This window comes from Schistocerca cancellata, chromosome 10 (genome assembly GCF_023864275.1).
Source record: "Schistocerca cancellata isolate TAMUIC-IGC-003103 chromosome 10, iqSchCanc2.1, whole genome shotgun sequence".
NCBI lineage: Eukaryota > Metazoa > Arthropoda > Insecta > Orthoptera > Acrididae > Schistocerca > Schistocerca cancellata.
In genome coordinates this window covers 4,849,529-4,874,220 of record NC_064635.1, presented here as the reverse complement: position 1 = coordinate 4,874,220, position 24,692 = coordinate 4,849,529, and the positions used below count along the sequence as shown (strand labels likewise).

The 24,692-nt window shown below is 44.7% G+C and overlaps 1 protein-coding gene across 2 annotated transcripts in view; it reads right to left on the bottom strand.

The window, feature by feature from the left end:
* The window catches only part of LOC126106482 (GILT-like protein 1), a 74,309-nt gene that overhangs the window by 15,213 nt on the left and 34,404 nt on the right, over nt 1-24,692 (bottom strand). For both annotated transcript variants that reach the window (XM_049912782.1, XM_049912783.1), the window contains exons 2-4: nt 14,072-14,221; nt 9,576-9,749; nt 3,432-3,578 (exon numbers count right to left, since the gene is read on the bottom strand). In XM_049912782.1, the coding sequence (XP_049768739.1) occupies nt 3,432-3,578; nt 9,576-9,749; nt 14,072-14,221 (471 nt within the window). The remainder of the gene's footprint in view (nt 1-3,431; nt 3,579-9,575; nt 9,750-14,071; nt 14,222-24,692) is intronic.

Sequence of the window (24,692 nt, the reverse complement as noted above, 5' to 3'; positions counted from 1 at the left end):
CAGGACTGGCTCTCCCAAGGCTGTCAGTAGTTCTAATGGAATGTTGTCTACTCCTGGAGCTTTGTTTCGACTCAGGTCTTTCAGTGCTCTGTCAAACTCTTCACGCAGTATCACAACTCCTATTTCATCTTCATTTACATTGTCTTCCATTTCCATAATATTGTCCTCAAGTACATCGCTCTTGTATAGACTCTCTACATACTCCTTCCACCTTTCTGCTTTCCCTTCTTTGCTTAGAACTGGGTTTCCATCTGAGCTCTTGATATTCATGCAAGTGGTTCTCTTTTCTCCAAAGGTCTATTTAATTTTCCTGTAGGCAGTATCTATCTTACCCCTAGTGAGGTAAGCCTCTACATCCTTACATTTGTCCTCCAGCCATCCCTGCTTAGCCATTTTGCACTTCCTGTCGATCTCATTTTTGAAACGCTTGTATTCCTTTTTGCCTGCTTCATTTACTGCATTTTTATATCTTCTCCTTTCATCAATATATCTTCTGTTACCCAAGGATTTCTATTAGCCCTCGTCTTTTTACCTACTTGATCGTCTGCTGCCTTCACTATTTCATCACTCATAGCTACCCATTCTTCTTCTACTGTATTTCTTTCCCTCATTCTTGTCAATCGTTCACTAATGTTCCTGTCAGAAAGGTCACTATTCGTAGTAATAGACGGAAAGTCATTGAATGAAACAGAAGTAATATCCCCAAGAAAGTGTTATAGACCCTCTGTTTTTCCTGATCTATATTAACGACACAGGAGACAATCTGAGTAGCCGTCTTAGATTGTTTGCAGATGATGCTGTCATTTACCGTCTTGTAAAGTCATCAAAACGACTTGCAAAAAGATTTAGATAAGATATCTGTATGATGCGAAAAGTGGCAATTGACCCTGAATAAAGAAAAGTGTGAAGTTATTCACATGAGTACTAAAAGAAATCAGCTAAATTTCGATTACGCGATAAGTCACACAAATCTGAGGGCTGTAAATTCAGCTAAATACTTGGGGATTACAATTACAAATAACCTCAACTGCAACGATCACATAGCTAATATTGTGGGTAGAGCAAACCAAAGACTGCGATTCATTGGCAGAGCACTTAGAAGGTGCAACAGGTCTACTAAAGAGACTGCTTACATCACGCTTGTCCACCCTATTCTGGAATACTGCTGTGCGGTGTGGGATCCGCATCAGATGGGACTGATGGTTGACATCGAAAAAGTACAAAGAAGGGCAGCTCGTTTTGTATTATCGCGAAATAGGGGAGATAGTGTCACAGACATGACACGTGAATTGGAGTGGCAATCATTAAGACAAAGGCATTTCTCATTGCGACGAGATCTTCTCATGAAATTTCAATCACCAGTTTTCTCCTCTGATTGCGAAAACATTCTGTTGGCACCCAACTACACATGGAGAAATGATCATCACGATAAAATAAGAGAAATCATGGCTCGCACAGGAAAATTTAAGTGCTCGTTCTTCCCGCGTGCCGTACGAGAATGGAACAGTAGAGAGACAGCTTGAAGGTGGTTCATTGAACCTTCGGCCAGGCACTTTATTGTGAATAGTAATCACGTAGATGTAGATGTAATGCTCTTTCTGAAACACTCTACAATCTCTGGTTCTTTCAGTTTATTCAGATCCCATCTCCTTAAATTCGCACCTTTTGGCAGTTTCTTCAGTTCATAACCAATAGATTGTGGTCAGAGTCCACATGTGGTCCTGGATATGTGTTACAATTTAAAACCTGGTTCGTGAATCTCTGTCTTACCATTATATAATCTGTGTGAAACCTTCCAGTGTTTCCAGGCCTCTTCCACGTATACCACCTTCTTTCATGATTTTTAAAGCAAGTGTTAGCTATGATTAAGTTATGCTCTGTGCAAAATTCTACCAGGCAGCTTTCTCTTTCATTCCTTACCCGCATTGCACATTGACCTACTACCTTTCCTTCTCTTCCTTTTCCTACTATCGAATTTCAGTCCCCCATGACTATTGAATTTTCGCTTCCCTTCATTATCTGAATAATTTCCTTTATCTCATCATACATTTCATCAATCTCTTCGTCATCTGCGGAGCTAGTTGGCACATAAACTTATAGCACTGCGGTAGGCGTGACCTTCGTGTCTATCTCGGCCACAATAATGCGTTCACTATGGTGTTTGTAGTAGCTTACCCGCTCTCCTATTTTCCTATTCATTTTTAAACCTACTCCTGCATTACCCCTATTTGATTTTGTATTTATAACCCTGTATTCACCTGACCAGAAATCATGTTCCTCCTGCCACCGAACTTCACTAATTCCCACTATATCTAACTTTAACCTACCCATTTCCCTTTTTAAATTTTTTAACCTACCTGCCCGATTAAGGGATCTGACATTCCACGCTCCGATCCGTAGAAGGCCAGTTTTCTTTCTTCTGATAACGACATCCTCTTGAGTAGTCCCTGCCCGGAGATCCGAATGGGGGACTATTTTACCTCCGGAATATTTTACCCAAGAGGACGCCATCATCATTTAACAATACTGTAAAGCTGGGTGCCCTTGGGAAAAATTACGGCTGTAGTTTTCCCTTGCTTTCAGCCGTTCTCGGTACCAGCACAGCAAGGCCGTTTTGGTTGATGTCACAAGGCCAGTCAATCATCCAGACTGTTGCCCCTGCAACTACTGTCTGGCCTCTCAACAGATACCCCTCCGTTGTGGTTGCACCTACGGTACGGCCATCTGTATCGCTGAGGCACGCAAGCCTCCCCACCAACGGCAAGGTCCATGGTTCATGGGGGGAGGTAAAAATTGGACGAGAATTAATGTTAAAAATGCCAAGACTATTACTACAAACGCAAACCAGGACAACTGTAAGATTAGAACAGGACACAGTTCAACATGGAAAGAATTGCAAATACTAAACAACCTCAACGCGTAAGGATCAAATATACAATCACGAAATGAAAACAAAAAAATTCAGTGTATAAAAAAACACTGAATAGCAGATAGAAGATGGGATATGAGAAACGGTAGACACAGTTAGAAAAAGTCTGGTCATATGTTTTGAGTGTAGAGTGGTTTTGCGTGGCATAGGAATGCGTACGGTATGGAAGGAAGATGGGAAAATACTGAGGCAGTGTGAGTTAAAGGTTTGGGGCAGGATGGAAAACGTAACTGGAGAGAAATAGTAAAGAATGAAGAAGTATTAAGGACGTTTGTGAAAATAGACAAGTACTACAACATGTTTTTAAAACAAATAAGACTTTTTGTGCTGCCTCCATAACATTTGACGAGCAAGTTACGTAGGTTAGCTAAACAGATACGTTAACAGTTATCGTTTCAATTTCGTACATTCGAAAGCAACACTAGTTCAAGGAATTACATCTTGTTGACATACAGTGGGACTGGAACTGAGCTGGACAGAACGCGTGTATGGTGCGACTCACCCCGTTCAGTGTGACTGTCGGAACAAAGGTCAGCGCAGGGCTCAGGTCGCTGGTGACGTTCCCGTACGCCCTCAGCAGTTCATCGCCGGCCTGACCATTGGCGCAGTCTGAAATGGTTGGGAACGACAGGCCCAACTCGCCAGCACACTGCAAGCATTGGAGAAAAGAAAAAAAGAGACAAATATAAGTATTTCAGTAAAAATATTATAATGAAAAATTTAACTAGCTGACAAATACACAGATACCGAGCAAACACTGCAAGATGGTTGTGTGCTGCAAGAATAGCTTTAAAAAATGCGTGAAGTTACACTTCAGTACATACACTACTGAACATTAAAATTGCTACACGAAAAAGAAATGCACATAATAAACAGGTATACATTGGACAAATATATTATACTAGAACTGACATTTGACTACATTTTCACGCAATTTGGGTGCATAGATCCTGAGAAACCAGTACCCAGAACAACCACCTCTGGCCGTAATAACGGACTTGAACGCCTCGGCATTTACTCAAACAGAGCTTGGATGGCGTGAACCGGCACAGCAGCCCATGCAGCTTCAACACGATACCACTGTTCATCAAGAGTAGTGACTGGCGTATTGTGACGAGCCACTTGCTCGGCCACCATTGACCGGACGTTTTCAATTGGAGAGAATGTGCTGGACAGGGCAGCAGTCGAACATTTTCTGTATCCAGAAAGGCCCGTACAGGACCTGCAACATGCGGTCGTGTATTATCCTGCAGAAATGTACGGTTTCGCAGGCATCGAATGAAGGGTAGAGCCACGGGCCGTAACACATCTGAAATGTAATGTCCTCTGTTCAAAGTGCCGTCAATGCGAACAGCACGTGACCTAGACGTGTAACCAATGGTACCCCATATCACCACGCCGGGTGACACGCCAGTTTCGCGATGACGAATACACGCTTCCAACGTGCGTTCACTGCGAGGTAGCCAAACACGGATGCGACCATCATAATGCTGTAAACAGAACCTGGATTCACCCGAAAAAATTACGTTTTGCCATTCGTGCTTACAGGTTCGTCGTCGAGTACACCATCACAGGCACTCGTGTCTGTGATGCAGCGTCAAGGGTAACCGCAGCCATGGTCTCCTAGCTAATAGTTCATGCTGCTGCAAACGTCGCCGAACTGTTCGTGCAGATGGTTGTTGTCTTGCAAACGTCCCCATCTGTTGACTCAGGGATCGAGACGTGGCTGCACGATCCGTTACAGCGATGCGGGTAAGATGCCTGTCATCTCGACTGCTAGTGATACGAGGCCGTTGGGATCCAGCACGGCGTTCCGTATTACCCTCGTGAACCCACCGATTCCTTATTCTGCTAACTGTCATTGGATCTCGATCAACGCGAGCAGCAATGTCGCGATACGATAAACCGCAATCGCGATACGCTACAATCTGACCTTTATCAAAGTCAAATGTGATGGTACGCATTTCTCATACTTACACGAGGCATCACAACAACGTTTCACCTGGCAACGCCCGTCAATTGCTGTTTATGTATGAGAAATCGGTTGGAACCTTTTCTCATGTCAGCACGTTGTACGTGTCGCCACCGGCGCCAGCCTTGTGTGAATGCTGTGAAAAGCTAATCATTTGCATATCATAGTATCTTCTTCCTGTGGTTAAATTTCGCGTCTGTAGCACGTCATCTTCGTGGTGTAGCAGTTTTAATGGCCAGTAGTGTATAACACACAAAAAGCCTTCAAATGTTAAAGTTGCTGAGGACAAATCGAAGGCGTCGTTGCAGGCCCCTTGCCGCTCACTATATTCACGTATATGATCTTGTGTCGGGAGCAGTAGATAAAGTTGTCACACACGCGGAACTCGAAACGCTGGAAAATCGTAGTGAAGTCCAGAAAGACGTGCGGAGTCTCGACTGTTAGGTCTGGTGGGGACCTAAAGAGGAATGGCCTCCTAAAATTACTTGCAGTAGAGTCAGATGCCAGGCCGAGATTCATTTGTGGAATCGTAATGGAAAACAATTCACACATGCAACAGGTAGCGTGGAAAACCCGCATACAGTCCATTCGTGAACTTTTTAGTCTGGTACGATTAAAGCAGGACAGGCAAAAGTGCGAGGAAGACAGCCTCCATTATTCGCGGCTTCGTTTAGGCAACGTGACGACATTAAAGAAATACTCCAGTGGCAGGCGGTAAAAGACAGGCGTTGCGCATTGGGCAGAGGTTAACAGCCGAAATGCCTAGAGCTTACATCCTAGCAAGAGTCAGGGAACATACATAAATGTCGTGAAATGATCACGTTTGTAAATTGGGGTAACTCAATCTCATGCATCCATATGGAGGTTTGCCAACAGGCCCTCTCCCTGTGAACCCTAGGGAATGGAGGGGCAATGGTGGACGGGAGTACGTACTCTCAGCGACACAACATAAAGTGGATTACGTAGTGTATATACACCGAGGTGACAAAACTCGTGGGACACTTCCCAATATTGTATCGGACCTCCTTTTGCACGGCGGACTGCAGCAACTTGAAGCGGCACAGACCCAACGAGTGGTTGCAAATCTCCTGCAAAAACAGAGCCTCGCCGCGTCTACAGCCATCCGTAACTGCGCAAGTGTTCCCAGCGTAGGAGTCTGTGCACGAACTGAACTCTCGACTGTATCCCACGATTGTACAGTGGGATTCATGTCGGGGGATCTGAGTCACCTGATCATTTGCTCGAACTGTCCAGAACGCTATTCAAAACAGTCGTGAACAATTATGGTGGTGACATGACGCACTGTCATCCATAAAAATTCCATCTTTTTTTGGGAAAATCAAGTCCATGAACGGCTGGAAATAGTCTCGAGGTAGTGATCCGTTCAGTTGGGTGAGAGGACACAGACCCCTGTAAACACAGACCACACCATTTTGGAGCCACCACCAGCTTGCGCAGTGCCTTGTTGACAACTTGGGTCCACGGTTTCGTGGTGCCTGCGCCACACTCGGACCCTACCATCAGCTCTTACCAACTGAAGTCGGAACTCATCTGACCAGGCCACCGGTTTTCAGCCGTCCAGGGTCCCACCGATGTGGTCACGAGCCAAGGAGAGGCGCTGCAGGCGATGTCGTGCTATTAGCAAAGGCGATCGCATCGGTCGCCTGCTGCAGTAGCCCACCGGCCCCAAATTTCGCAGCACTGTCCTCACGGATGCGATCTTCGTACGCCTCCTCATTGACTAGTGTGCTTATTTCATGCAGTATTGCTTGTCTGTTAGCACTGACTAGTCCACGCAAGTGCCACTGCTCTCGTTCGATAAATGAAGCCCATCGCCCAGTGCATTGTCCTTGGTGAGACGTGATGCCCGAAATCTGGTATTTTAGGCACCCATTTGATACTATAAATCTCGGAAAACTGAATTAATTGCCTAACAGTTTCTGAAGTGGAATGTCTCACGCATCTAGCTCTAATTACCACTCCACACTCGAAGTTTCTCAATTCCGACCGTGTGGCCACAATCACGTCGGACACCTTTCGACATGAATCGTGTGCCCTGCCCCTTTACACAGAGAGTGATTTGCTCTTATGTATCGTTTGATGAAGTGTGTGTGTGTGTGTGTGTGTGTGTGTGTGTGTGTGTGTGTGTGTGTGTGTGTCTGTCGTCCCGCCGCCGCAACTTGCGATCGGGCGCGTTATGGAAACCACAGTGTAAACCAAAAATGTTTTATTTGCAATACTTAGCTACACCTTACAGGTACTTCTTTACATAGTCACCTCTCCGGTTCTGACGCTTGTCGTAGCGTTGTACCAACTTTCCGATACCTTCGTCACTCCGTTCCTCTAGTGATTTCCGTCAATTCCCGACGGTGTCTGGGCCCAAATGCTCTCCTCGTAGTCAGAAGTTCATGTGAGCAAAGAGATAAAAATAAGAGGGAGACAAGATCGGGCTGTATGGTGGGTAATGAAACACTTCCCATGGGAAACGCTGCAGGAGCGTCATGATTGCACGTGCAGAATGTGGCTGAAACTGGCACGGAGAGGCAAACGCATGGCATTTACGTTATACAGGGTGCATGAAATCAGGCGAAATCCTTCAGTGGGTGGTTCAGACTTGGCGGGAGAGGGAATTTTTCGGGCACCTTGCCGTGCTCATAGTGCAATCAGAACTAAAAAGTTCGACATGATATCGACAGACGGACATGCTAGCGAAACAGCGCAGCACATCTGCACGAAGCTTCGCCGGATTTTCACTGTGGATTCAGTTTTGCAACCGATCGTAGGTTGAGAAAGAAAATAGCCCATGCAAGTGCATCGCTACCTCTGCAGTTAAGAACAGGGCCATAAGAATAATAGCTGACAGTAGCACATAGGCTGGTGGCATTACCAAAGGTGCGTCCGCTGTGCAGCTATATTCAAAGCAGAATGTTTCGATAGGCGGTATATGGCTGGCAAGATGCCGTGTGGTGGCTGGGCCATGTGAGCTGAGCAGGCACTGGGCAGTGAAAGGCGGTGGGCGACCCAACTGGAGATCCCAAAGAGATACCGAGGGAGTCGACGGAGCACGCTCTTGAAAGTGGAGCAGTATGGCCAGAAACCGACAATGTTAAATCTGCGTATATCCATAATTGAAACGGACGACTTGGGACGTCAGCTGGTATAATATGCTAAAAAATGACGAAATTCCTCCAGCTGTATTAAGGTGTTGGTTTTATTGGCAGGTAGTTTTAATGATAAATATATGAGGATTGATACAAAACTCATTTCTTGATGATGTGACAATTAAGAAAACGTATATGTACAAGAAAATTAATAAAAATGTGGATCGTGAACACCAAGTCAAAAATTATTTCTACTATACCATTGTTCTGACCTGGGATTCTTTCATCATTAAGAATTTCCTGAAAAACGCATTCATTAGGTCTTCAAATATTGCTAAAATACAGATCTGGTCTTCTAGCAGTCAAAGTGGAATCACCCTAGAATCAAGAAGATGAGCCATAACAACTTCGAAGAAATATACGTGGTAATCCATTCAAGATAAGTGCCAAAATTAATGACTTTTTACAGTGACTTTATTATTTGCATTCTGAGGATACCATCCACAATAAAAAAAAATTGTTCAAATGGCTCTGAGCACTATGGGACTTAACAGCTGAGGTCACCAGTCCCCTAGAACTTAGAACTACTTAAACCTAACTAACCTAAGGACATCACATACATCCATGCCCAAGGCAGGATTCGAACCTGCGACCGGACCGGTCGCGCGGTTCCAGACTGAAGCGCCTAGAACCGCTCGGCCACCCCGGCCGGCTCATCCACAATCAACAACTTTGTTGTTGCCCGATAAAGCGAACATATGCAGCGTGAGCAACATTATTAATCTGATTTCTAACCTACTTTGCAAGTGGTGGTATTGTCAGACTGTACAACACAAAGCATGCACATTTGTATGTTTGCATTCGAGATTCTGGCGGTCACATCGGTTATTAATGTAGCACCATTTCCCATTTTCAATGGCTTATCTCGCGCTTACATTAACCTGCGATCATGCACTGTTCATAAATTACACATGTTACCTAGACTAATATATTCCAGAAATTTCACTACGCTACATTATTTTTTTCGTGGTGCGATGTTTTTGCGTTATTGTACATTAAAACAACACAGGTACTGCAATATAGTAATGTAAGTCTCTCAGCATCGCCTGAATCAAGTCGGCTGAATTCCTTTGCTCTTGTTTTACTTCTATGATGAACTTGGGTAGTTCTATGGTTACAACATACGACATTATGTCTGCTCAATACACTATCCATTCGTTTCAAATGGCCTTCCAAGTCCTTTCCTAGATATGCCGGAATTACAATCTCTTACAGTAAAGTAATATTACAAAAAAGTAAGCACATTAAGATAATGGATTCATACCCCATTTATAGAGACATAAGTCCTCTCCTTTTTAATGACCAACAATTCAACAAAGCATCTCCTGCTACCAACAGTAACCCTTAACTCTGATTCCCTTTTCAAATTTCTTGTTCCTTTCCTTCGGTACTTGCTCAGATTCATACGTATTGAAATATCAGTGACCTTGGGTTACGAAGGACCCTGAAAAGATTGCTCACAGTATAATGTGTGCTGCAGGTTTGCAGAAATAAAGTTTCAGACTGTACTCACCTTTTCTGAAGCTGACTCAACGTCGGTGTAGTTGCTCATCATACACGCGGCATACGAGACCTGCAGCGTTCTGCTCTCAGCCAGTGCAATGCCGCACGCGTGTAGCTTGTTGCCCAGACATTCCGTCGGCCCGTGCTGACAACTGAACTCGTAGCCGCTCGAGGTCGTGGTGACCTGGAAAGAGGAGGATAAGAACGTTAGCGCAAAAAGACACTGATGTAAAGCGATACGTAAAGCTCAACTCTCTCTAATACTTAGACTAGTGATGACAGATTTTCCAGAACTTGAGGTGTCGGATGAGCCACCGTCCCTTTGTTTATAGCTGCAAGCAACGGCGTCAGCCTCCAAGTGTCAGGGCAGAGGTAGAGTATTAGCTCTAGCAACGTACACTGAGCCGACAAAAGTGGTGGCACAACTCCCAATGTCGTGTCGGACCTCATCTTGCCCGGCGTAGGGCAGAAGCTGGACGTGGAATGGACTCAGCAACTAACTGAAAGTCCCCTGCAGAAATACTGTATCACACTGCCTCTACAGCCGTCCATAGCTGCGAAAGTGTTGCCGGTGCTGGATTCTGGGCATGAACTGACCTCTCGACTGCGCCCCATAAATGTTCTAGGGGAGTCGTATCGGGCGATCAGGGAGGCCATGTGATTCGCTGAATAGTCCAGAATGTTCTTCAAACCAATCCAGAAGAATTGTGTGACGCAGTGACATCGTGCGTCGTTGTCTGAGAATATGAAATCCACGAATGGCTGCAAATGGTCTTCAAGCAGGTAAACATCTACATCTACATCTACATCTACATTTATACTCCGCAAGCCACCCAACGGTGTGTGGCAGAGGGCACTTTAGGTGCCACTGTCATTACTTCCCTTTTCTGTTCCAGTCGCGTATGGTTCGCGGGAAGAACGACAGTCCGAAAGCCTCCGTGCGCGCTCGAATCTCTCTAATTTTACATTCGTGATCTCCTCTGGAGGTATAAGTAGGGGGAAGCAATATATTCGATACCTCATCCAGAAACGCACCATCTCGAAACCTGGACAGCAAGCTACACCGCGATGCAGAGCGCCTCTCTTGCAGAGTCTGCCACTTGAGTTTGTTAAACATCTCCGTAACGCTATCACGTTTACCAAATAACCCTGTGACGAAACGCGCCGCTCTTCTTTGGATCTTCTCTATCTCCTCTGTCAACCCTGCCTGGTACGGATGCCACACTGATGAGCAATACTCAAGTGTGGGTCGAACGAGTGTTTTGTAAGCCACCTCCTTTGTTGATGGACTACATTTTCTAAGGACTCTCCCGATCAATCTCAATCTGGTACCCGCCTTACCAACAATCAATTTTATACGATCATTCCACTTCAAATCGTTCCGCACGCATACTCCCAGAAATTTTACAGAAGTAACTGCTACCAGTGTTTGTTCCGCTATCATATAATCATACAATAAAGGATCCTTCTTTCTATGTATTCGCAATACATTACATTTGTCTATGTTAAGGGCCAGTTGCCACTCCCTGCAACAAGTGCCTATCCGCTGCAGATCTTCCTGCATTTCGCTGCCATTTTATAATGCTGCAACTTCTTTGTATACTACAGGATCGTCCGCAAAAAGCCGCACGGAACTTCCGACACTATCTACTAGGTCACTTGTATATGTTGTGGAAAGCAATGGTCCCATAACACACCCCTGTGGCACGCCAGAGGTTAAGGTGCACCAGAGGACTCACTCCGTCCCATGTAAACACGAGGCACCACCACAATATATATAAATGACCTAGTAGATAACAAAGGAGGTGGCTTACAAAACACTCGTTCGACCTATACTTGAGTATTGCTCATGAGGGTGGGATCCGTACCAGATCGGGTTGACGGAGGAGATAGAGAAGATCCAAAGAAGAGCGGCGCGTTTCGTCACAGGGTTATTTGGTAACCGTGATAGCGTTACGGAGATGTATAGCAAACTCAAGTGGCAGACTCTGCAAGAGAGGCGCTCTGCATCGCGGTGTAGCTTGCTCGCCATGTTTCGAGAGGGTGCGTTTCTGGATGAGGTATCAAATATATTACTTCCCCCTACTTATACCTCCCGAGGAGATCACGAATGTAAAATTAGAGAGATTCGAGCGCGCACACAGGCTTTCAGACAGTCGTTCTTCCCGCGAACCATACGCGACTGGAACAGGAAAGGGAGGTAATGACAGTGGCACGTAAAGTGCCCTCCGCCACACAGCGTTGTGTGGCTTGCGGAATATAAATGTAGATGTAGATGTAGATGTAGATGTAGCTGGCGTGCTGCCTTGCTGACAACTTGAGTCCCTGGCTTGGAGCGTCCTCTCTGCGCTCGAACCCTGCCACCTGCCCTTACCATCTGAGATCGGGACTCATCTCCCAGGCCCGGATCTCCACTCGTCCAGGGTCCGACCGATAGGGTCAGGAGCCCAGGAGACACGCTGCAGGCGATTACGTGCTCTCAGCAGAGGCACTCGCGTCTGTCGCCTGCTGCCACAGCCCATCAACGCCAAATGTCGCCGCACTAGCAAAACGGAAACGTTCGCCGCACATCGTACATAGACTTAGTATTCAGAAAACAGTCTTAAGGGCGGTAGGACGTCAAACGGGCTGTCTTGGAGCAGGAGAGACACCACAGGACATTTCCACTGTCTATACTTTTACGAATAAATTCATAAAACTTTGTCAGCATGGCCAGGAAGGATTAAGGATTCACAATCATAGCTGTGGAAGTTCAAAAAAAATAACAAAATTTTTTTTTACATGTGAAAGTTCATCATTTTTTCACTTCTATTGGCTACGTTTGTTGCTTTAGGTACACGTTTCTTCATAAGTAAGAGAGATTCTTCGATGAATTTTGTACAGCATACAAACCATACTTTCCGATGTACGAAACTCAAGAAATTATTTAATTTATGAGCAAATGAATGTGCTGTTACATTTTAAACTTCATGTTTGGAAAAAAACTCAAATTTTATAGTTAATTATCTGAATTTTTACCACAGTTTTTAATAAATTTTGGAAAATTCTAGAGTTTCATACACCTGTACCCTATGGTTTGTATGCTGTGCAAAATTCATCGAAGAATCTCCCTTACTTATGAAGAAAAGTGTACCTGTAGCAACAGATGCAGCCAATGGTAAGTGAAAAAAAGGTGAAATACAAATGTAAAAATATAAATTATTTTCTTTTGTTTTTGAATTTCCACCACTATAAGTGTAAATCCTGAATCCTTTCTGGTCATTCTGACTAAGTTTTATGAATTTATTTTTAAAAGTATAGACAGTCTAAATTAAATATTCCTGTGCTGTCTCTCCTGCTCCAAGTCGTCCCATTTGACGTCCTACCCCCCTTAATAGCGTTTTTTTTTTTTTTTTTTTTTTTTTTTTTTTTTTTTCTTTTTTTTTTTTTTTTTGTTCCGACCGGTTTCAGCCAATGGCAGGGGCCATCTTCAGGGCAAACACATGGCCGGCTGCCGGTGGCGTCACGCCTACCAAAGCCTGTTCGGACGGAGTTTAGTTTTCTTCTGTCATCAAACAGTACCAGTGTCTCTTAATAGTGCTACTAAACTTTCTTCTGCACATAAAAAAATATTTCAGTGAACAGGGTAAATCTCGTATAAAGTGTGACTTTAGGTGTCAGAGTGAATTTATCTATTTCCACGAAGGGAGACTGCTAGTTTTTGCAGGCTTTCTATGTGTTACTGAAAAAACTAGATATTACTCTAAGATGGGATAACAAGAGGTAAATGTTCAGTGTGTAAAAGTAGTAGCAGAGGCAGAAGTGAGCCAATAATATAAATTATACAACAGTTAAGATTACTGACTGCTAGGCGCCGGCCGCGGTGGTCTAGCGGTTCTAGGCGCTCAGTCCGGAACCGCGCGACTGCTACGGTCGCAGGTTAGAATCCTGCCTCGGGCATGGATGTGTGTGATGTCCTTAGGTTAGTTAGGTTTAAGTACTTCTAAGTTCTAGGGGACTGATGACCACAGATGTTAAGTCCCATAGTGCTCAGAGCCATTTGAACCATTTTTGAACTGACTGCTAGGCAGTCCAAATTGCCCAGTTTTGTTTACCAAGCTGCGACATAGCCGCGAATGGAACAGTGACCCGAAAATGTAGAATAAATTTTTTTTATTCCACGTCTGTGGTCGCGAACTTGTAAGTCCTCAGACTACCGGTTTCGGTCAGCAATGACCATTTTCAGATCTGTTTTATACGAACACGTCCTAATATTCTGGAGCTGTAGCATTTGACGATGACACTATGGCTTCAGTTTATTAGGCCATGTTTTTATAAAACGGACCTGAAGATGGTCATTGCTGACCGAAACTGGTAGTCTGAGGACCTACAAGTTTGTGACCGCAGACGTGAAATAAAAGAAAGTTATTGTACAATTATGTGTAAATATTCTGGCTAGATACAGCAGAACATGATAAATCGTAGCATCGTTACAGGGATGTAACCTGGACAAGGGGACAGACTCACGGTTGCCTTGCCGAAAGGAATCAGCACCGGCCGCACCAGCTCCGGGTCCCGGAGAACAGCCGGCAGCAGCTGCTGGACCACGAAGTCACGTGAGTCGGGGCACTTGGCCTCGTAGTAGACGGTCGCCAGCACCGGGGAGGAGCTCACGCCCTGCAAGTAAACAACAACAGCAACTAGAGGCGGAAGGTGTCGACATATCGAACGAAGTGGAGTATCGGCAGAAAGAGTATTGTCGGAAGTGGAGTGAGTCAGAGAATGAAGGAATACAGGTGAGAGAGGAATAGAGAATGAAAGAATACAGGTGAAAGAGGAATAAAACTCGAAAGTGGAGCCAACTGAAGCGATAAAACAAAAACGTAAGGGATGACGTTACAGTTTCCAGATTCGAATCAAAAGTTCAAGTGGAACAGAGAACGTAATTGAACCTATATCTACATCTACATACATACTCCGCAATCCACCACACGGTCCGTGGCGGAGGGTACCTCGTACCACAACTAGCATCTCCTCTCCCTGTTCCACTCCCAAGCAGAACGAGGGAAAAGTGACTGCCTATATGCCTCTGTACGAGCCCTAATCTCTCTTATCTTATCTTTGTGGTCTTTCCGCGAAATGTAAGTTGGCGGCAGTAAAATTGTGCTGCAGTCAGCCTCAAATGCTGGTTCTCTAAATTTCCTCAGTAGCGATTCACGAAAAGAACGCCCCCTTTCCTCCAGAGTCTCCCACCCGAGTTCCTGAAGCATTTCCGTAACAATCGCGTGATGATCAAACCTACCAGTAACAAATCTAGCAGCCCGTCTCTGAATTGCTTCTATGTCCTCCCTCAATCCGACCTGATAGGGATCCCAAAGCTCGAGCAGTACTCAAGAATAGGTCGTATCAGTGTTTTATAAGCAGTCTCATTCACAGATGAACCACATCTTCCCTAAATTCTACCAATGAACCGAAGACGACTATCTGCCTTCCCCACAACTGCCATTACATGCTTGTCCAACTTCATATCGCTCTGCAATGTTACGCCCAAATATTTAATCGACGTGACTGTGTCAAGCACTACACTACTAATGGAGTATTCAAACATTACGGGATTCCTTTTCCTATTCATCTGCATTAATTTATGTTTATCTATATTTAGAGTTAGCTGCCACTCTTTACACCAACAACAAATCCTGTCCAAGTCATCTTGTATCCTCCTACAGTCACTCAACGACGACACCTTCCCGTACACCACAGCATCATCAGCAAACAGCCGCACATTGCTATCCACCCTATCCAAAAGATCATTTATTTAGATAGAAAACAACAGCGGACCTACCACACTTCCCTGGGGCACTCCAGATGATACCCTCACCTCCGATGAACACTCACCATCGAGGACATGTTGAACATGTGTTGACATAACCATGTGTAATTTTTAAAAAAATTCAAGAAATTACCAGGACCAAACAGGATTTGCGTAGAACAGATTAAAGGCGTTGGAAGTGTTGCCTAATTTTAGAATTTGACATCTGATCGACAGCTGCTGGCTAAAATATTTAAATTTCAGAAGACTGGCTTACAGCAAAGGTATTGTCACCGTTTAAGAAATGATATCGTAACAAAACTTCGAACTCCCACCAGGTCCGCTCACAGGCGGACGGAGATCGCTTCCACAACCGCTATGGGTGTCCGCTATTAATCAGAGTGTTAGAATCTGAGGCCATATACATGCAGTTGACGATTTCCTAGTCTCTCCGGCGTTAAAATTGTTGAATCAGCGTTTTTACATTATTTTTCTCACTTTCGGCATTTGCAATTATCTGAATTACGCAATGAGATTTTGTGATCATTCACACGTGTGGTTAGGTGGGACTCTGTGGTGTTTCGTAGTATCGGTTCGGCTTGAACACTGCTTGTCTTTCAATACATTCGTTTAAATAATTTTTAAACCAACATACTGTCTTGTCTCTTTCATATTAATCACTCAAAACAAACCCATTCTCTTGTCTTTTTCATGTTAATCTCTCAATAACGGTCCCTAACGTTTCCACAGAGTTGCGTAAGTAATTTCTCACCATAATTGATCCTTCTTTGTGACTGTCAACACGGGGTATTAGGCAGTGTCCCACGTCGCTCGTGACGTCTAATAGATCTGCATCTACATCTACATCTACACCCGTACTCTGCAAACCACTGTGGAGTGCATGGCAGACGGTGTGTCCCACTGTACCATTTATCAGCGTTTCTTCCCGTTCCATTCACGTTTAGAGCGCGGGAAGAATGACTGTTGGAATGTCTCCGTACGTGCTGCAATTATTCTGATCTTGTCTTCACGATCCCTATGTGAGCTATACGTAGGGGATTTTAACAGTGACGTCATTTAAAACTGGTTCTTGAAAGTTTGTTAGTAGACTAAGGATAGTCTACATTTATCTTCAAGTCTTCGAGTTCAGTTTCTTCACCATCACTGTAACACTCTCCGACGGATAAAACAAATCTGTGACAATTCGTGCTGCCCTTCTCTGTATACGTGCAATATCCCCTGTTGGGCCTATTTGGAACGGTTCCTACGCACTTGAGGAATATCCTAGAATGGGTCGCACGAGTGATTTGTAAGCAATCTCCTTTATAGACTGCCTGCATTTCGCCAGTATTCTACCAATAAATCGAAGCATACCACCTGCTTCACCCACGACTGAACCTATGTGGTCATTCCGTTACATATTTCTATGAGGTGCGACACCTACGCATTTGTATGAGTTGGCAGATTCTAACAGTGACTCATTGATATTATAGTCATAGGATTCTACATTTTTTCGTTTTCTGAAGTGCACAATTTTACATTTCTCAACATTTAAAGCAAGTGCCCAATCTTTGCACCACTTTGAAGCCTTATCAAGATCTGACTGAATATTTATGCATCTTTTTACAGGCAGTACTTCGTTACAGATAACTGCGCCGTCTGCAACTGAGGTTACTTCTAATATTGTCCGCAAGGTCATTAATATACAGTATGAACAGCAACGGTGCCAACACACTTCCTTCTACATCTGACGAAGACTCTCCATCCAAGATAACATTCTGTGTCCTCCCCATCAAAAAGTACTCAGTCCAGTCACAAATTTCCCATACGATCGGACTTTTGACAATAAGCGTACGTGTGGTACTGAGTCAAGTGCTTTTCGGAAATCAACAATTACCTCATCTACCTGATTGCCTTGATCAAAAGCTTTCAGTATGTCATGTGAGGAAAGTGCGAGTTGCGTTTCACATTGTCAATGTTTTCGGAAGCAATGCTGGTTGGCATGGAGGAGGTTATGGACGGTAGTTTTGTACATGAATCCTACTACCCTTCCTGCAGACTGGGGTTACCTGCACTATCTTCCAACTGACGGACACGATTTTTTGTTCGAGAGATCTACGATAGATAACAGTTAGGAGAGGGTTAGATGTTACACATTGTTCTCTTCTCAATGAAAATGGTTTGAACCAGGATCTCTCGTTAGTTTTATGTGTTATTTCTAGCGCTTTATCGAGTTTGCTTTGTTAACCGACACGCGTGGGACATGGTAGACCCTTGAACCTCACATGGCGTTGTTACATTCAGTTGGTCTGTCAGTTTTGTGGCTTTTGTACCGCCACGTCGCAGCTGACCGTTTGCGAGAGGAATTCATGCGATTGACATGGTGTTCCTCGTGGCCAAGCAAGTAGTGGACATAAGCAGGCTGCTAGCGGGTCGGTTGCTTGCGCTGTATCATCGCTTCTCCAACAAGTTACGCTTATCCATTCAGCCTCATCAGAACAGTCATTACTTTGTGAGTTCGCCAAACAATTGAGTCATGCGATGAGCCCTTGTCGCACTCGTGAGTGGCTAGTTGCAGCATTGTTACCAGTGTGAGCTTTCCATCTGTACTGCATCCCAGCCGTGGATTTATTGTGGAATCAGTTTCACTTACATCCTTTTATTGAGAAACTAGACATAGTGTCCCCCTCCTCTAATATTACAGGATACAAAAGAAGAAATCGAATATACGTATGTGCCTGTACGCTATTCATGAAGGACAGCCTCCATTGTTAATACAAAATCATTTCTGTTGAAGAGCGTACTTAAATAACGGGAAACGGACAGTTTAAATGTGACTGGCATTTCCTTACTGGGAGGATATTTGCTCCGTAAGGGCAAATTAAAAGGAGTTCATTATGGGGTGCCTGAAACATGCCTATGGTTTCTAACCTTCCAGAAACATAGTTTATTCACTGACCGATTTTATCGTTCATGATCGGAGACAATCTCCATAGTACAAAGTCTCCGCAAAGAAACATCTAATTAGTCTCAGTGACGTTGAGAAACATCTGAAATCGTTAAACTGGACAAAGTTCCAGAGCCTGATGGAATCTCTTTCAGATTCTATACTCAATTTCCGTTTGAGCTAGCCCATCTTTTAACTGTCATTATCGTATATCCCACGAAAAACACCGTACCCAAAGCACAGGTCACAGCCGTATACAAGAAAGTTTGCAGAAGTGATGCACAAAACTACCGTCCAGTAACCTTGGCACCGATTTGTTGAAGGTTCCTAGAAAATATTCTGAGCTCAAACATAATGAGGTACGTCGGAAAGAATGACCTTCGCCATGGCAACCAGCACGGGTTCCGAAAACACCGATCACGTGAAACCCAACTCGCACTTTTCTCACACGACGTACTGAGAGCTTCAGACCGAGGCAGGCAGGTAGATGCTGCGTGTCCAGATTTCCGAAAAGCATTTGGCTCGGGACCACGTCTACGTTTATTATCAAAATTACGACCTATAGGGTATCAAGGGAAATTTGCGACAGTATTGAGGATTCTTTGCCGTGGAGGATGCATCAAGCTATCTTGAATGGACAGTCATCGTCAGGTGTAGAATTAACTTCATATATGCCTCAGAGAAGGGTGTTCGGATCCTCGCTGTTGATGTTGTATACTAATGACCTTGCGCACAACATTAGTAGTAACCTCAGACTTTCCGCAGATAATGTAGTTATCTCTAACGAAATACTGTCTGAAAGAAGCTGTATAAATAGATCTTGATAAGATTTCAAAGTGCTGTAAAGATATAGCAAACTACTCTAAATCTTTAGAGACGTAAAATTGTGCTCTTCACAAAACCAAAATAAGCAGTATGCTACGTATATAGTATCTATGACTTACAGCTGGAATCGGTCAACTCACACAAATACCTGGATGTAACGCTCTGTAGGGACATGAAATTGAATGGTCATTTACTATCAGTTGTGGGTAAAGCAATTGGTAGACCTCGGTTTATTGGTAGAATACTGGGGAATGGCAGTCAGTCTACAAAGGAGATTGCTTATAGGACACTCGTGCGACCCATTCCGGAATATTGCTCAAGCGTTTGACACGCGTTCCAAATAGGCCTAACAAAGGATATTGAACTCGTGCAGAGAAGGTCAGCAGGAACTGTCACAGATTGTTTGATCCCTGAGAGAGCGTTGCAGTGACAGTGAAGGTACAGAACTGCCAGACTCTTCAAGACAGACGTAAACTGTCCCGAGAGTGTCTGCTAAAAAGTTTCAAGAACCGGCTTTAAGTGCGATCTCCAGGACATAGTAAATTCCCCTAAGTATCCCCAACATATGGATCGTGAGGACAAGGTTAGAATAATTGCATCACACACAGAGGCATTCAATCATTCTTCCCGCGCTCCATTCGTGAACGGAACGGGAAAAGCCCTAATAACTGGTATAGTGGGACATACCTTCTGCCATGCACTTCAGAGTGGTTAGTAGAGTATGGATGTAGACCGAGATGAGGCGTACTGCCAGAGATCGTCTTGTAAACAAATTTTGTTTACTGTAGTTCCCAGTTTAGGGTTCCAAATACGACTTCATTACTGGTTTTAACTTTTCAGGGTGTCATCGCCAGATATTCTGTTTAAAAAGAGGGGACACGGTAAAGTACTAGGAATCTAAATTACTACCACCACCACCACACGTATTTGAACACGTTGGAGCAGTAATTCGTCCAATGAAAGAGCCGAGGCAAGCATTTTCACCTCGCTACCGCTATTGTTCGCTGATTCTTAATTGTTAGTTTTATGTGTGGCAATTTGATACGGTTATCATATAAAACATTCTTCGTACGAAACCTGTCAGTCTTGCTTAAAACTGTGCGGCTGGTCCCGGCGGAGGTTCGAGTCCTCCCTCGGGCATGGGTGTTTGTGTTTGTCCTTAGGATAATTTAGGTTAAGTGGTGTGTAAGCTTAGGGACTGCTGACCTTAGCAGTTAAGTCCCATAAGATTTCACCCACTTTTTTTTCTTGCTTAAAACGATAACGTACGTCTTTTCTTATTTTAACAATACTTAAGTTTTTAGTGAAAAAGGTTGCTTAGAAAGGATAGTAGCTCAGACCATTTACTTCGTTTTACTAGTTCGTTAGTAAAACACCGGCTAACAATGGCTACACCGAATCGTGCTGGTATTAGCAGTTACCTTTACTTCCACTTCCACACTGAAGTTTGTGATGGCTGTAATGCTCGTCCAAACTGAACTCTCACGCTGTAACAAGCCGACGGTAGCCTTCATAATTGTTCAAGTACTAAGAGTCCTCTAACAGATGCTAATGGGTAATAAAGACGACACTGATTTGTGCCCTGATTTCCCATGTAATCACGTGCAACCTCTGTAAATAATCCCATTAATTACTCACTGTTGTCCTATCACTCGACTCAAAACTTCCAGACCCACAGTCTACCAACATCTGTGCGACTCAACAACATGCTACGGTTTCACGCGAAACTTGAACCACGACTACCCTCGCCTCGAATAAAGGAGCGCAGACAGCACTGGTTGACCAGTGTTGACCGAGGACTCCTGTCGGTGAAGGCGGGGCCAGACCAAACGTTCCAGAGGTCCAGCGACGGGCAAAGGCTACGGCTGACAAGCGATACTAGTGCCTCTTACAGAATTCGCGGTGTAAACAATCCACCTCTGATTGTTGGAAACTAAGGCTGCAGTTAAGTACATAAAAGTACAAAGTAATATCTTAAATCTTCCTTTTCCTTTAACCCGCCACCTTAAGACGATTCACTGATAAGTGAAAACCCAGCGATTTGTGTGGCCTGAGGTTAAGAACAGAATAAAAGAATTTTGATGACTCCGACAATTTCTTTCATACTGGGCTCAACCAAGTACATTACTGGCCATTAAAATTGCTACACCACGAAGACGACGTGCTGCAGACGCGAAATTTAACCGACAGGAAGAAGATGATGTGATATGCAAATGATTAGCTTTTCAGCGCATTCACACAAGGTTGGGGACACCTACAACGTGCTGACATGAGGAAAGTTTCCAACCGATTTCTCATACACAAACAGCAGTTGATCGCCGTTGCCTGGTGAAACATTGTTGTGATACCTCGTGTAAGCAGGAGACCTGCATAGCATCACGTTTCCGATTCTGATAAAGGTCGGATTGTAGCCTATCGCGATTGCGGTTTATCGTATCGCGACATTGCTGCTCGCCTTGGTCGAGATCCAATGAGTGTTAGCAGAATATGGAATCGGTGGGTTCAGGAGGGTAATAAGGAACGCCGTGCTGGATCCCAACGGCCTCGCATCACTAGCAGTCGAGATGACAGGCATCTTATGCGCATGGCTGTAACGGATCGTGCAGCCACGTCTCGATCCCTGACTCAACAGATGGGGAAGTTTCCAAGAAAACAACCATCTGCACGAACAGTTCGACGAAGTTTGCAGCAGCATGAACTATTAGCTAGGAGACCATGGCTGCGGTTACCCTTGACGCTGCATCACAGACAGGAGCACTTGCGATGATGTACTCAACGACGAACCTGGGTGCACGAATGGCAAAACGTCATTTTTTTCTGATGAATCCAGGTTCTGTTTACAGCATCATGATGGTCGCATCCGTGTTTGGCGACATCGCGGTGAGCGCACACTGGAAACGTGTATTCGCCATCGACATACTGGCGTCTCACCCGGCGTGATGGTATGGGGTGCCATTGGTTACACGTCTCGGTCACCTCTTGTTCGCACTGACGGCACTTTGAACAGTGGACGTTACATCTCAGATGTGTTACGACCCGCGGCTCTACCCTTCATTCGATCCCTGCGAAACCGAACATTTCAGCAGGATAATGCACGACCGCATGTTGCAGGTCCTGTACGGGTCTTTCTGGATACAGAAAATGTTCGACTGCTGCCCTGGCCAGCACATTCTCCAGATCTCTCACCAACTGAAAACGTCTAGTCAATGGTGGCCGACCAACTAGCTGGTCACAATACGCTAGTCACTACTCTTGATGACTGTGGTACCGTGTTAAAACTGCATGGGCAGCTGTACCTGTACACGCCATCAAAACTCTGTTTGTCTCAATGTCCAGGCGTATCAAGGCCGCTATTACGGTCACAGGTGGTTGTTATGGGTCTGATTTCTCAGGATCTATGCACCCAAATTGCGTGAAAATATAATCACATGTCAGTTCTAGTATAATATATTTGTCCAGTGAATACCCGTTTATTATCTGGATTTCTTCTTGGTGTAGCAATTTTAATGGCCAGTAGTGTAGCTCATATGTTTGCCGAAGGAAAGGGATAGGGTCGGTGCTGTACCCTGGGGCTTATGCCCTCCTGCAGTACAGCCGTGTCTGTCGGGTTGCGTTCTCATCAGATGTCAACAGCGTAACAACAACACGTGTGTACGATCGTGCTTACGGAAGGAACCAACGCCGCCGCGCAAGTCAGATGTGCGGAAACAGAGGGGGAGCGGGGCAGCTAACGCTTTGCTCAGCTTCTCTTTAGGAGGCCACACGGATCCACGACAGGCAGTCAAGTTAAGTCAAGTAAGGAGCCGAGCAGACACCTGCGAGTTGGAGTTAGCGGCAGTTAGCTCCGACTTCTCCACGAGTTGTCAGCAACGCCAGCAGGTATCAGCGAGTCACCTCGGAGCGGCCTTCGAGTTACCTGCTGTGGTCTTCCCTGGACGAAGCGCTGCAAAGCAGTGCTCACGGATTCCGCTTAGAACCGGTGACGTATAACTTACTTTGTTGTCTCAGTGGTCGTTAGTGGACTTGCTTATTTTGCAATGCTTCTCCCCATACGAGTTGGAATGTACGTGCTTTGCCTTGAATAAATATGGCGATTTTTGTCAGTTCTGTCACTCGTATCTGCGTAGCCAACTGGGTAAAGCGACATTTACTTCGTGCGCAACAGCACTCTGTGGAAAAACAGTAGTCAAAGACGAGTACCCTCGTTGCTAAGCGAGGAGTGGGACGATTCTGACGTCATTAACCACTGGACACATTACAAGAGTTCGTGCACATAATTATCAAAATGGAAATATGGGAAACAAGTGAAACATAGTCTGTCTATAGCAAATCTACTTTAATGGCTCTGAGCACTGTGGGACTTAACATCTGAGGTCATCAGACCCCTAGAACTTAAAACTACTTAAACCTAAGTAACCTAAGGACATCACACTCATCCATACCCGAGGCAGGATTCGAACCTGCGACCGTAGTTGTCGCGTGGTTCCAGACTGAAGCGCCTAGAACCGCTCGGCCACACAGGCCGGCCAAATCTACTTTAATTTTAAAAAGTAATCCTCATATTCTTTTTCATATTCGTTTGACAAAACTAGTTGGTGACATTTTGGCAGTGTTTCGGCGGCATGCTCCTATCTTCAGGTCCCAAATTTAATGGTTACTTTATGTTGTCCGTATGCAATCTTTCAAGAGGCAATGCTTTTTCCGGCTGCTGGAAGAGTGTGCACAGCACAAAGTAAATTAATGTCATAACAGAATATGGATGCATATGGATAGCAGGATGGTTCCAAGCATCGTCGTGATGACTAGTTTTCCTATTTTGGTCCGCACTGCCACATCTCAAATTACGGAAAGCAAACAGCTTCCGGGAAAAAAATTTTGTTTCACAGTATCGAAGATCAAGAATTACTCATAGCTGTTAAGATTCGCGCTTTAGAGCCCATGTTTACTTGAATTTTTTGTTTAGAATAATCATTCTTGTCATATTCCTGAATATTGACGATTGCTCCTGGAACACCATGTATACTGATGATGTTTTTCTGAAGGGTGGATGCCGCGCAGAGTGGCCGCGCTGTTTGAGGCGTCATGTCACGGACTGCGCGGTCCCTGCCGCCGGAGGTTCGAGTCCTCCCTCGGGCATGGGTGTGTGTCTCGTTCTTAGCGTAAGTCATTGTAAGTAGCGTGTGAGAGTAGGGACAGATGACCACCGATGACCTCAGCAGTGTGGTTCCTTAGGAATTCACAGACACACATATGGAAGGTGGCCTTGTGAGGAAGTGAAATGTGAGCAATAGACGGGGTTGAATAGAAGCTTTTGGAATGTGGTGCTACATAACAGTCCTGAAGACAGATAGATCGACTAACTAATGAGAGGTACTGAGTCCAGCTGGAGAAAAAAAAAAAAGAGGCGTACAGCACGAATAAAAAAATGGAATCCGCTGACAGGGCGTCTCTTGATGCACCAGTGGGAGGTTAATTTGGTAACGGAGGGAAGTGTAGAGGGTTAACATTGCATCTGGAGATCTGACCACAGTACTGGCAGCTCCAAACAGATGTAGGGTGCAGTGGCT